The 14,382-nt window shown below is 38.5% G+C and overlaps 1 protein-coding gene across 2 annotated transcripts in view; it reads right to left on the bottom strand.

Moving 5' to 3' along the window:
• Positions 1-28: 28 nt before the first annotated feature.
• Positions 29-14,382, bottom strand: part of LOC125462977 (troponin I, slow skeletal muscle) — a 122,487-nt gene continuing 108,133 nt past the window's right edge. For both annotated transcript variants that reach the window (XM_059653428.1, XM_059653429.1), the window contains 7 exons: positions 11,988-12,021; positions 9,441-9,482; positions 7,843-7,974; positions 2,923-3,012; positions 2,162-2,338; positions 1,188-1,291; positions 29-267 (listed from right to left, as the gene is read on the bottom strand). In XM_059653428.1, the coding sequence (XP_059509411.1) occupies positions 264-267; positions 1,188-1,291; positions 2,162-2,338; positions 2,923-3,012; positions 7,843-7,974; positions 9,441-9,482; positions 11,988-12,021 (583 nt within the window). In that variant the 3' untranslated portion in view covers positions 29-263. The remainder of the gene's footprint in view (positions 268-1,187; positions 1,292-2,161; positions 2,339-2,922; positions 3,013-7,842; positions 7,975-9,440; positions 9,483-11,987; positions 12,022-14,382) is intronic.

Genomic DNA, 14,382 nt, shown 5'->3' on the forward strand with positions numbered 1-14,382 from the left:
GTAAATATCTGGTATTTACATAGTCCTCTGGGGGTTTAAATGTAGTTTTATTTTATCTGAATTTACATCAAATGCAGAAAACCAGAGCACTCTATCAGATAGCTCATTTCCTTATTTTGGCTGCCTTAAAATAGTATTCCTTCATCTTCTCTCCAGTGCAAATCGTATTTACTTCAAGCAATTCTGGACAACTTCAAATGCAGAGAAATGCACGTCTCTAAAGCTGTGGAAGGTAGCAATTTCTTGAACTCCTTGAAGCAAAATCATCTGGAAGTTATATATAATTAAGATATGTGAGAAAGAGAAAAACCTGCTGTGTAATTTCTAGAGAATACTATTGTCACAACATTAAATGTTTTGGAATAGATTTCGTGTTGGCCCATTTTTGGCTTCAGATATGATGTTACTGAGGCAGCCTTAGCCCCAAAATAGAGACCTGAGGATCACTAAATGTTGTTTCTTGGACATCCACAGCCAGTTATCTCCATAGGAAGATTAAATGTTTTGCTGCCTTCATATACTGGAGCTACAATAGTAGGGGATATGATGTGAGCCTGGTTACCAGGACTGTGGAGGCACTGTTTGAGGATGTTGGGGAGGCGCAGCAAATAGAACTTCCTGTTTTCATAGAAAGTTCAAATATAAGATGTTACCTGTGGTTGGATCTCTTGAAAGGGCAAGTTGTTGCTTCCCCACTCATCAATTACTCATATTGGGGATCTGAATGCCTACAAAATGGAGACTTACAAATACAGCAGTAGGATCAGTTTGGAATATATCAATAGATCTTACAATTTCACTGACATTTAGCTTTGACACAAAAATGGAGCGAAGAGAAATGCAAATATTAAATATTAAAAATTCTTGCAATATTAATTGAAATGTTGCACAGCAAGGAATCAGAAAGTTTCTCTCACAGTTTGTTCCAGTAGCAAAAGCCACAATTTGTGTACTTATTTTGAACTGATGTGAACATCCATCCATACAGTGCCATCTACAATGAACAAGAGCATCATTGCCTTGCTGAAATATTTTTTGATAGGAATTTCAAGCCTCATTTCTCATATAATAGAAAAGTATGTGGAAGAATTAACTTTCTGAGAAAATATCTACTACTTGTACTCATAGTCCTGACAAAGAATGATATGTATTGCTGTTGAATAGAGCAAATCTCTTCCCATACTTACTGGCCAGAACCAGTTTTAGCAGCATCAAACATTTTCTTTCTGCCTTCCATTCCAGACATTGCCTCCACATTTTTACGCCAGTCACTAACTTCAATAGGGCGTTCCTAAGGGTTAGAGACAACATGTATCAGAAACAATCCTTTATCAATCTGTAGAGCTGAAGAATTATCATTTATAAAATAAAGCTGCACAAGAATTCATTTTGTTCTTTAAATTCCCATTTTAGTAAGGCATCTCAAGTGAGATACTTCGGAGCTACTTGTATTGAGTGTCAGGCTTAAATGGCTATCTTTAAAAAAAGAACTTGCAATTGTATAACTCCTTTTAGAAACTCAGGTTGTGTTAAAATGCTGTCCAGCCAACAAATGTACAACCATTGTTGTTGTGTGGAAAACGGGGCAGTCAATTTGCACATAGCAAACTCTCCCCATAAAAGACCTGCTCTGTCATAGAGTGATGTTTATTGAGAAATGAATATTGAAGATATTTCAGGAGTCTGGAGGTTTTCTGAATCTTCATCTGTCACTGTCTTTAAGCTGTAGAAGCTGTGTGTTTGTTTTTTAGCATTGAATTTATTTTATAGACTCAGCCATATGATGCTGATCAATATATTGAGGAGTACAAAAAGGACGGCTACATTTTTATAAATAACACTCAGGATCATTTTGCTATCTATCATCAATGGCTGTCTGTGTACTAAGTGTCACTTCTCTCCAGTACTAAAAGTCTAGATTTAAAACTAGAGAGCTTTGAGTTTAAATCCTAGAATTGGCCAAAATTCACAGCCTTTGTTTCTCCTCGCTTTGCTCATATTGGACCAAATCATCTAGATTACTGAAGGTCTTCCATCCATAACATTCAGGTATGGCTAATTTCAAAAGGATAAGAATATTGAGGTAAATTAAACCTGATAAAGCTGAGACTTACCATGTCCTTGCCTAGCAGGAAAATAGAATTGGTGTATGCTTTCATACCTTTTCTGAATCTTCTTTTTTGACTGACTTCAGGTTAGCTCTCAGATCCATGGATACTTTGTGTTTAGATCCCAGCAAGGCCCTTAGCATAGCATCAGCAGACACACGAACCCGACGAAGGGTCGGGCGCTTGAACTTCCCTCTGAGATCAAAAACTTTCAGATTCAAGTCTTGAATCTTAAAGATCAGTGATAAAAACAGATCAGTGTAATGAATCAAAAATGCAAGGCACATTAAGCAATTGTAGCCATACAATAACTTTGACTGGCATTACTCACAATGTTGTTGCTGAGTATGATTTAACTTTGATAAGGAGTGGTACTCAAACTTTGGAACCCAGAAGGTCCTAGTTGGGACAGATTGGCCTACCCATGTTCCCATAAAATTGGGAGTTGTCCCATGCATACATATGCAATGAGCTGAGAAGAACGTAATCATGTGAGAGACACGATACACCCGAGTGGAAATATCTCCTAATACCAGATTTAGTCTCAACTAAACAAAAATCTACCTATCAAGCGAGGTTAAATATCCCTCCAAAACACAAATCTTTCATCTTAGAACAAATTTTGACAACGATTCAGCCACAATAACAAAACAACTCCAGTCTTTCACATCTGGGAAGCAGATATGCAATTCAAAATGGTTCTGCCATAGAAATGGATATCACTGTCTGTCAGTCATCTCGAGACAGGAAGCCTAGTGGCATTGGTATTGTCCATTGGAGGGAAGGAGAAGGAAACACACCACTGATCACTTACCTCTCTTGTGTTGTGTATCACCTTGGCTTCAATATCATATCGCTCTTCATCCACTAAATGCACCTTCTCATGGAGTTCCTGGCAGAGTTCCTTAAGTTTTGTAGGTTAAAAAATTGTTTTTTTTTGTTATAGAATGTAACAAGTAAATGTATTAAAAGTTTAAAACTATTTAACAAATCATTATTTCAAATTTACTCTACATAAATAATAACTCTCTCCATTTTCACAATTCATGGCAGTATAATCAATGTCATTAAATAGCTTTTAACATTCAAGAGTTGGACTCCCTAAATAGATAGTTTCCCTTTACAATCTCGTAAACGTGTACTTCAGATTAACAGCAATATTACCGGACAATGAAGGAAGTAAACATAGCAGTTTGGGCAGAAGTTTTCCTCACAAGAATCAGTTGGGAGTTTGGCCTTAAGGGCAGATTGGTTACAGAGGGATAGTCATCTTTTTCTATTGCTTCAAAACTTAATTGCTGGTGGGAATGCTCATAGTTGACCTTCTCAACCTAGTGTCAACTTAAGGCCCTTATGTTTTCAATTGAAAGTTGCCATAGACCCATAGACCAATTGTAGTGATTGCAATGAGGTTAGTCAGCTGGACTTCATAGAATATGAGTTACCTGAGTGGGGCTGTTCATCTGTTTCAATCAGGGTGCCCTGCTGGCATACAAAAAGGGGAGTTTCAGGGATACTGATGCTCTGGTACCTGACTCTAAATGAGGCAGTACTAAAGTCAAGGACTGTTCATGCTTAAATAAGGGGTGACTGGGGTCTCTGTGGAGGTACTTCAACAATCTTATAAGGGTAGGACAACTTGTGGTGAATTTAACTAAACAGTCACCATACCTAAGGTGAGTGACAATGGTAAGAAGTCAGGACCTTCATAGAGAAAGCAGCTGGTCCAGGAATTGAATTTTTGCTGTTAGTGACATTCCGCATCGCAAACCAGCCATTCAACCAACCAAGCATATTAACAGCCTCTTATGGGCATTGTCTCATGTGAGCTGCAACTACTTCAGCACCAGGCAGATTGAGAAAGAACCAGCCGACCTGAACGATAAAAAAGCACAATGGAGGTTGATGGGGAATCAGCCTGGGAAAGTATTTGTGAACTCTGAGATCTAGAGGAGCAGGCAGCCTTTCTAAAAGCCCTGCCCTCCTCTCCTCCTGACCTCCAACCTTAGAACCTCTTCTCCCTCTCAAACAATAACTGCCTTTCCTGACTTTGATCCTCTGTCAGAGGATCAAGCTAGTGGCATCTCAACAACAACCACAGCCTCCATGTCACTGCCAGATTCTGGACATTCCAGCCGCCAATTGGCTGGCATCTCCAGGTCTGATCTGATTTTGTAAATCCAGCAGAAAGCCCATGAGCAAGCATTAGATTCCTGACATTTGATTTGGCAGGCCTTCTAACCAATATATGTCACAAGTTTCACCTTATGAAGATTCTCCTCTTGTGGATATCAGCTTTATGTTTAACATCCTCTTTTAAATACTAATGTCAATATATCTAGGAAGACTCTGGACTCTCAAATAGCTGCAATTTTTCATATGACACAAAAACTGAACGAATAATTGACTATCCTCTGCCACACTGGGCATATATTTGATTTGATTTCTACTCAAAACCATATTTGAATTTTCATCCTGACATTCAAACAGCCTTGAACTATTTTACTTCTGATCTCCATGGAGCTATTCAGTAAGGAATCTCATGCATATTAATGAAATAAAGGTCCATCATATTTGTTGGCTTGATTTCTTCAAAATGACTACTTCTTCTCCACTCAGTAAAATAAGGCAGTGAGAATTATCCCTAATGATTATAATGTTTATATGAATTCTCTCCTTTAATAACGAGTAACAAACAATATCTTGCTTTAATGAACAATGAAATTTAGCTCAATCTAAAACAAAATCTACAATCATTGAGACTGCAAAATTGAGATTAAATGAATGTTGTTCTAACCCACACTGATTCCATTTTGATGGCACCAACTAATCACATATGCTAATCACAATCTAATCCAGGAATAAATGTTTTATATTATTTGTTGCAGAAACTGTTCTGAAATTTCAGTTTAATTATATTGCCTTAAGGAAGATAATTTCTATTTTATAATGTATATAACAGCCTTGTGCCACACAGATAATGAAATACTTTAGAAGCATAGTCATTATGAAAATGGAGATAAATGCAACACCTATCTTGCAGGTAATGAAGTCCCACAAGTAATGGACAGATACATTCTTTGTTACTTGATAGTGTAGGTCTAGAAACATGTCTTAATTATCTCGTAACATATGATCTTTCAAAGTTACCGACGGAGTAAGGCAACATGGTAGTTTCTAACTCACCCCAAAGACTGCAACTGCATAGCATACACTCACTACTGCACTGAAATGTCAGCTGAGACCACACTTTCTGGGCCTGAACCCACAACTGTCTAGCTTCGAGACATCAGTTAAGACTTTCTATCTAAAAAACTGAAAAGTAGTTCTCACGGATTCAGATGAAAAATAAACCATTCTTTTGAAAGTGTGTCATTCTGCCAGAGGTCTGCTCTCTCAACAGAAAGAGAGAGAGATGGTGAATTTGACATGTGGGTCACCACACTTCAAGAATGTGCACAGTTGAGAAGACAGGTTCTTCATGGGAATTAAGCCCAGACTGCTGACGTCACTCTGCATCACAGTAGCTGTCCAGACAACTGAACTAACCACAAACAAATTCCATATATTACAGATCACATAAAGACATTGCTGTTATGGTTGTTCACAGCAAATGGAGAACATCAAATTAGCACTAACAATCTGATAGGAAAAAAGAAACAGTCACTTTAGTTTGCACCTGTTATTTGCATGGAAACAAAGCTAAGAATGAACTAGGAGAACAAAGGAAGTTGAGAAATGTATCAGCCAGGATTGAATTGTGGAGCTGATTCGCTGGGCCAAATGGCATAATTCTGTGCCTATATTTTTATGGTCTTATTGTTCCAAAGTTCTCCAGCCTACATTTGGTTTCTACGTTATGGAAGCAACTATGTTGTGATTTTGAATCACTGTTTCATCTTGAAAAACTCTTTAAAGCCTTCAATAATAAGAGGGCGGGAAATAAGAGTACAGATGTTGCATCTCCTGTGCTTGTATGATCAAGTATCTCAGAAGGGTGGTGGAGGAGATGGACTGGTCAGACTGTCCTTAATCAGGCCAGATTGATGAGGTGGTGGTGGATGATATGTAGCATTCTGTGTACCTTGAATGTAAGATGAGGTGCAGTGCTCCTATATAACAGCAAGAGACCAGTCAGCCCTTCCACCATTCAGAAATATGTTTACTCCAAAGAATACCAATTATTTTATATCTCTACACCAACACAGCAGGAGACACAACTTCCTAGGTTTTTAAAGAATGAGTCCTTCTCCCATATTGGAGTCAAGAGGTCTGAAAACTCCTGAAAGATGGAAGCTTCAAAGATGCTTGAAATTCTGGGAGAAAGTGCCAGTCATAGAATGGAGCCAAACTAATATTGACGTTCCATCTCTTGGGAAGTAGGGGAGGAAAATTCTTTTGGCTCGTGACAATAGGAAGTTTGTAAATTTCGAAGTTTAAGTTATTTTAATGTGGAAAAAATATCTGTAGTAATAGGTTGATATCATACTTTGAATTCAGTTTCAAATTGAGCTAATGAACTGTGATCAAGCTTCTCTTGTTACAATTGTAAGATGACAAGGACATATTCTTGTAATGAGCAATGGGGGTATTACAGCTATACTCAAGTTTATATTTTCTGGAGTTAGATATGGGTTGTCAATTGTTTTTCATGGTTTTCACCTTCCTTGTTCTGTGCAATCAGCAACAACTTTGGCATCTGCATATTGTTCATGAAATGTGAAAAGTTAGAGATTGCTGGTTGTGGTATCCCACTGTAGGTGATCTCTCGATAAGCTTCTGAGGCAGGGTCACTGGACCTGAAATGTTAACTCTGATTTTCTTCTTCACAGATGATGACAGACCTGCTGAACTTTTCCAGCAACCTCTGTTTTTGCGCTGTATAGATGGCCACGTGGAAGGAAATCAGTTAGAAATCAATGAAAAGAAGTGAACTTTCTCTGCCGAAATAGTATTCTGGTTTGAAAATATTACACTTTATTGAAAAAAAGTCTATAATTCCTCTCTGTCTCCACTTGGTTCATTCCATTAAATCACTGTGCACAGAGGCAGACAGAGAGGCTCTCGAAACTTTTCTGGAGCAGTGGGTTTCTTGACTGCTGCTAGGATGTCAACTTCTGATAGCTAAACTAATTGACCACTACCTGTAAGATCCTGGAGGGTGGAAAATCCCAGTTGATAATCCTTAATTGATGGTTCTTATTGAACCTGACCTGCTACCAGCCAAAAATGGACAGGATTTACTTGCCTCATCCCCATTCCACCTCCACGAAAATGGAGCTAGGAAGTCAGCACATTATTGTCAGGGGTAGGGGTGCATGGAGTCAATGCCTTGGACACAGGATCAAAGTTTCATCTGACAGCTTTGCTTCCACAAGCATCTTATAGGGGGAGAGGAAGCTGGAGAGAATAACGGATTGAATTCTGAATTTATAGCCAAGGTGGCAGAAGGTGTAAATGTCATTGTGATGATGGAATTTGGAGATGCAGAAGAGGCTAGAATAGGGGGAGAAAAGAATTTTCTCTATAACAAAGACCATTCTTCAAATGTCACAACAAACCAGCAGCTCCTTCACCCAACCAGAAAGTGACCTCATGTTCCTGTTTCTGCACCTGTGGGACAAGGCCCTGCAATTTTTAATCTTGCACGTTTAAAAAAAATCATGGAACAAAATAAAAATCATGACTTAGAATAAAAGAGTAATTTAGATGTCTTCCATGTGTAAAGATTTACCTGCAGCTGAGTGGAGGACAGGCCAGCAATTCTTACAGTTGGAACTCGTTCGCCAAGAAATCTTTCTTTTTCATCATTTTTTTCTGCTGTTTCTTGAGCTAATTCTTCTGCTGCTTTAGCCAACAGCAAGCTCTAGTGAACAAGAATTGTATCTTTGTTAAAGCTTTGCCATGCCTTAAATGTTTCAGATTTTGATAATTGTATGTATTGAGGTAGTTTTACTTCAAGACTGCCTAATAGCAAGGCAGTTATTCCGGTATCTGGAAATATGTGCACTCAAAGTATTGGCTTGTTTTATCGGTGCAAAAGGATTGTAGTTTCAGTGTAACAGACTCAAATTTGGGATCTATCCTCTGGAATATACGAGAGCTTCTCTTACTCTAAAATACACGCTGAATTCCAATAGTTTGGTTGCTGGTGGAATAGACTCCCAGCGGTAGAACAGGGCATATACGTAGTTGTTAAGGATAGTGAGGGTCAAAGCTCATTTCGTAGCAATTTCACCTTTTACTACAATGACTATGGAGAAAAGAAGTAATATCGAATCTGAGCAGCAAAGACTGATTCTGGAAAGGTCATGCTTCACTGATATATTTGACTTTTCCCTCTGATCCCATTAGTACATCACTGAAGCTGACTTCCTTTCACTGCTAGGGTAAAGTCATTAATACATATTTGCACAGCAAAGGAGTGCTGGTCTTCAAGGAAGGGACACTTGCTGCCACAAATACCTCTCGACACTAGATCAGTGCCACATTCTTGGGGCGTGTTCAGCCCCTAGCCCCAATGCCCCACCGTTCGGACATATATCTCTAATATGAAGACTTGCAGATCTTGAGATTTGCTGTTCACGCTTTTAAAGTGGCTCCCATCCTTATCACCCAAATCATCATTTTCCTTCAGTGCTCCTACTGCCTTCAGCTAGGAACAGGTTTTTAAGTCTGTCACGTCTCTCCCTTTCTTCCAGGTGCTTTCCAGACCCTCTAGGGTACTCCCATCTCCATTCTGAGCCTTGGGCACTCCAATCCTCCAATCTTCACTCCAAAGTGCCCTTGCCACATTGTCCCTACCCAGTTTCATTCAATTCCTCCTTCTGCAGCTTTACTACCTCTGCATTATTTTGCACTTTCTCCTCTCAGATGATAGGAGATGTTTAAGGCTCTATTTAGATTGGTTGCCGCAAGCATTTTACAATGGCGTCAATAGTACTATCCTAAGACAAGTACATGTCCTATTCTACCTACGTCCAGCCAGGTTTAAAGATTCAGGTTTCGGAGGTACCTGAAATTGAAATCTTTTATAATGCTGCAGATCTTCATCAGTTCTCAGGATAGACACTAGATGGGGCTTTTGAGTTGTTAAAGCATTTCCCAGAGATGATGTGGCAGGCTTTCACTGAGAGATCTACAACATTGCTCCATCTCATTCCACTGACTTTGGCCTTTTGAAGCATGGAAAGAAATGTCACTGCGGAGAATGCATTTTCTGGAGCAATAGTTATACTGCTGGAACTTAACAAGAAGTGAGCAGCTGTTGAAAATTGCTGAAGTACAGTAGAAGTTGAGTTAAATTGATAAATTATAGATCCAAATGTTCACCTTAAGCAAGAGTTTACGAGATGCTGTGATTTTCGACTTTCTCTGAAAGAAACATTAAAAAGTAGGTTAATTTGTTGCTGGAGTTCATGTTCATTGCCAGTTACTTCCACATTCTTATCTGATGCCTGAAACTCTGTCATAATGCTCTCTTATAATTTTTATGTGTCAAAAATAAATCTGCAATTCTTATTTCAAGCATGTTAGCAATGTTGTGGAGATGCCATGTGGACAAAGTTAGAAGCCAGGAAGGAGAAGGAGCGCAGCTCCGAAAGCTTGTGTTATTAAATAAACTTGCTGGACAAAAACTGGTGTGATGTGATTTCTGACTTTGTTTCAGATGTTACATTGTTTTTACATACTTATTGAAAATCATTTAGCATCATAGATTTTTTTGTTTTTCACTCATTCTCTTCACTTTCAACCAGCACCCCTCTAATTTTCTTTCTGGCTGTGTGGGCCCTCCAAGCCCTATGTGTGACAAAGACTTACGAAACTATCAAACAATGCTGCACGCCAATTGCAGTGTCTTGGAGCAGCTGTACAACTGACAGGAAATGTTACTTTCAATATTTTCTCCTCGTTTTGATTTGTTTGTTTCATTTTTCACTTGTTCAAAACTTTTTCAAACTGGTGAAGAGACATTGCAAGCAAAATGGTACATTGCAGGAGGACTGACTCATCCAACACTTAATAAGCAAATTGCAATAAGCATAAGACGGGAAATCATGCTGACCCACACCTCTAGATGGCGATGTTTCAAAAGATTGAAGCTGCTTTTCACTACTTTATTCAAGCTGTGTGGACATGTTATGAAACCGCTCTAGGAGGTTGGACTTAGGCCTTTGGCCCAGACCCTTTAGAAAGCAAATCTGCGGTTCAGACTTGAATTTATGGTTTTTTTTAAAATAAATCTGTTAAAATATATAATGACACCCATCTGGAGTAGGGGGGTTTAAACTCAGACCACATGGCTCAGAGTCAGAGACACTGCTACTGCATCTCAAGAGTGCTTTGCAGCTCCTTTTTTATTCTGGTGCTGCCTTTGTTCCAAGACTGGCACAAGTGAGTAAGCTCCCGTTGATAAATTCATTTATCATCATCCAGGAAAATTATGCCTCATGGGTTGGCTTGTGGGATAGAAATTGGATTGAGAGACAGAATCCTCCAGAACCTAGCTAAAACAGAATCAATATACAGCTGGCTCCGGTTTAAAGGGATGTACACTTAAATTTATCCCCTTCATGCCACAGTATGCCAGAAATCCTTGGCAATAAAGTGTTGCTGTCTATAGCCTTATGATCAATGCACTTTACTGAGACTTCTTTGGGGAACATATTGACCTTAAATGAAAAAATGTGCTGAATGAGTTATAGACTTGCATGTGATAGAATACACTATTTCTGAACTTTTTCCTCTTGTTTCTGTCTGCTTTTGATTTTCAAGTATTCACAATTGAAAAATAAAAATAAAATACTTTGTTTAAATGACAGAAAATAAATGGTACTGAAGTCATTGGGTGTTATAACTTTTACTCTTTGTAAAAGAATGATAACTCTCTTCAGGCAACAGAAATTCAAATTAGCACTGTCAGCATTATTTAACTTTATAATTGTAATTATTATTTAGGTTAGTTCTGATGCAAAAGAAATGAGCAAGAGCACATTTCAGGCCAGTTCAGAATGCATCAGATGTGACATTAATTTTGACTGAAGTATTAAAATCTGTGAATTTTATTTGCAAAGAACTCATTGATTGGAGGGTGTAGGTGCCGCAATTAAAAACATTAATTCCTTTCTAATTACTTTCTTGTTTCTAGAAAAGGGAACTACCCTTTTGTAGTAATGAAAGTTATTAAACATTCAATTACAGCATAATAAAAAGCAGCATATTAGTCAGCAGGGGCTTGCCTTATTAGGAATGCAGATTTCAGAGCAATAACTGCTGGTCAATATATCAGATGAGTTTGCTATTTCAATAAATTTCATTATGAACAACTGTGTTGTAAAATAATTTCTCACATGGACGCAATCATTTTTACATCAAACATTGCAGCGGCTGAAAACTAATGAATTGTTATTGGCTGTCTTAACACATGAAAATTTGGTTGGCTGGCATTAAAAAAGTACATATTGTCACAATCAAAGTGTCAGTCATTTACTGTTTAACATTGTTACCTTTTTTTCCCTCTATTTGATAATTAGAAATTCCACAGAGTTAATTCAGCAAATCATGACTGCTGCATTATAGTGGCTGCTTCATGTTATTTGTTTTATGAATGTTGATTAGACAGGCCTTACTATTTACTTGACATCATGATAACTTTTTGCAAGCAGATTAGTAGTAAATTGTGAGTTAACGGCAAACTGGGATAAAGGAAATGTATAAATGCATGCAAAACATTCCAACTGAGGTAACTTTTCCTACCTCTCTGCTGCAGGAATAATATTGCAAAAATAACACATGAGTTTTACTATATTGAATATAATTGCAGAAAAATTAGAATGTCTCTTAAATTTTACACAATGTTGGAAAATCCATTGTACTTACACAGGTTCTGGCATTTTGAATGTAGCACTTTAAACTGCAGGGGAGACCAAAATATTATAAGATGTAGCCAGCTTGTTGCTTCACTGTTAATTGTACAGTATATATCTTAAAATAAACCACTGATAAAGGGCACTGAGCTGAAACCTGAGATTACTTTATATGGTTCAGAACCTTCCATTTTAGATAAGGACTAAATGTCAATGGTGTAACAGAAACAGATTGAAATGCACAAGAATCCTTATCGAGTATCTGAGGTTTCATTTATGGAGTGATAATGGGAACTGCAGATGCTGGAGAATCCAAGATAATAAAATGTGAGGCTGGATGAACACAGCAGGCCCAGCAGCATCTCAGGAGCACAAAATCTGACGTTTCGGGCCTAGACCCTTCATCAGAGAGGTTTTTGGAACTGGGTCAGAAATCAGCATGAGCATTATAGTTAGTTGAACCTAAGTTAAACTTTGAATCTGTTCAAACAATGAGATAGGTCTCATCGGAAAGTAATCTCACATTTCAACCACTAAATCTCTAAGAATATCTTAAATATCAGCTGATAACAGTTTTCACTGAAGAGTATCCAACCAAATTTAGTTTTTGCTAATCATCAGGCTATAATTTTGTTTTATTTCATGCTTTTAAATTCAGATCATGAAGTGTTTTATTACCTGAACTGGCCCAGCAACAGTGAATATTGCTGCATATTAATCAACATTCTGCTGCATGCTTCACATCTTCCCCTCATTTATTAAAGTTACAAGCCTATTCTGTCATATTCCCTCATGTTCATCTTGCCTGCAAGGCCTGTGCATTGTATCTCATCCCTACCTATCCATCCATCCTGTCATTCAGCTTAATCTTTACACAATGTGATGCCTTTCTTTGATACTCACTATCAGAAAATTTGGTTCATCCACACAGTTGTTAGTCTGGTCTTTTACCTGTTGTGTGAGTGGAGTGCCAAACACCAAGGACAGAAATCAAGAATGATCCTCCATAGATTACAGAGCTAACTATGAGGAAGAGCATTCATAAACTGCAGCACCTCAACATGTGCATCCAAAGTGTTTTAGATTTCTAGGCTACGTGTCAACTGCCAGTGACACACATGAGACAGACCATTTAGTCACTCACCAATCTGACTTGGAATTATATCACTGTTCCTTGTGTTGCTGAGTGAAAATCTTGGAATTCCCTCCCCACCGGCACTTCCTCCCTTGTGGCTTTATCTCTAACAAAAAAGCTCACCACCATCTTCCCCAGGACAAATATAGTCAAGCAATAAATGTTCATCTCACCAGTGACATCCACATTGCATGAACAAATCTATTAAAAATCACATTGACCTGATTTCAGTGGCTAATGGTATATGGTTGGAATAACTCCACAGGCGCTGGTATCCCATCAACAAGTCACCTTTTACTTACTTGTGCACAGTACTCTGAGCTCCCTCAGAGCCAGTTCTCAGTGTGAACAGAATCTCTGATACTCCTCTATATGTCCTGTCAGCCAGAGATCTCTGATCGGACCAGGTTAATAGCCCCAATCACAGAACTCATATTCTATGAATGACTGACCTCATTACAATCACTACAACGATCATCTTAATAATTCTACATGACATTTTCATCCTGCCATTTTTATCATTTCATCTCATCCTTCAATTGTACAGCAGCTGAATGTGTAATCCCTGGCTAATGATCCTTAGGGGAACTGATCCCTTCTGAGTATGCACCAGATAAATGCTGATGCAGATACTTTCACTTCACTGAGTCTTGTTTGGGATTTATGTTGATGAATCACACTTAATAAGTGAGCATAGCCAGACAATGGTGTGGCATCTCCAAGCTCTACCCTAGCTGGGTACGGAATGATTTGTCAGGATGATTTAACATCTTACTTTTGAACTCCATGAGTGTTTCATATTCAGCAAGTCCTTCTACATTCAAGACCTTCCAGCCTATAGGCAAGAGTACTACCAGCTGAGCTGTGCAGGCTCCCAGCTAGGGATGAAAGCTGTGTCTGGATGTTATTGAGGTAAAGAATAATCATTAAGAGACAGCATAGTGGCAGGCCTTCCAAACACACAGACACAGACACACACACACACACACACCACACGCACACACACACAGTCTTGGATTCCACAGGGAATGTAGGAGTCAAACTCAAAGATGAGGGCATTGATGTGTTCAGATGGTGCTCCTTCTTTGTACAAAGTGACCAATGTGAGGAACAACAACCCTTGAGAATCAAATGAAAGCATTGGATGGCTATGTCTGTTGAGACTTTGATGACATCTTAACTGGCACATTAACCAGTGCTTTAAAACACTGGACTGAATTTTCCTTGAGTAGATTGTTACAAGAGAGGTGTAACTGACCCTACAAGAGGCGTA

This window comes from Stegostoma tigrinum, chromosome 21 (genome assembly GCF_030684315.1).
Source record: "Stegostoma tigrinum isolate sSteTig4 chromosome 21, sSteTig4.hap1, whole genome shotgun sequence".
Lineage (NCBI taxonomy): Eukaryota > Metazoa > Chordata > Chondrichthyes > Orectolobiformes > Stegostomatidae > Stegostoma > Stegostoma tigrinum.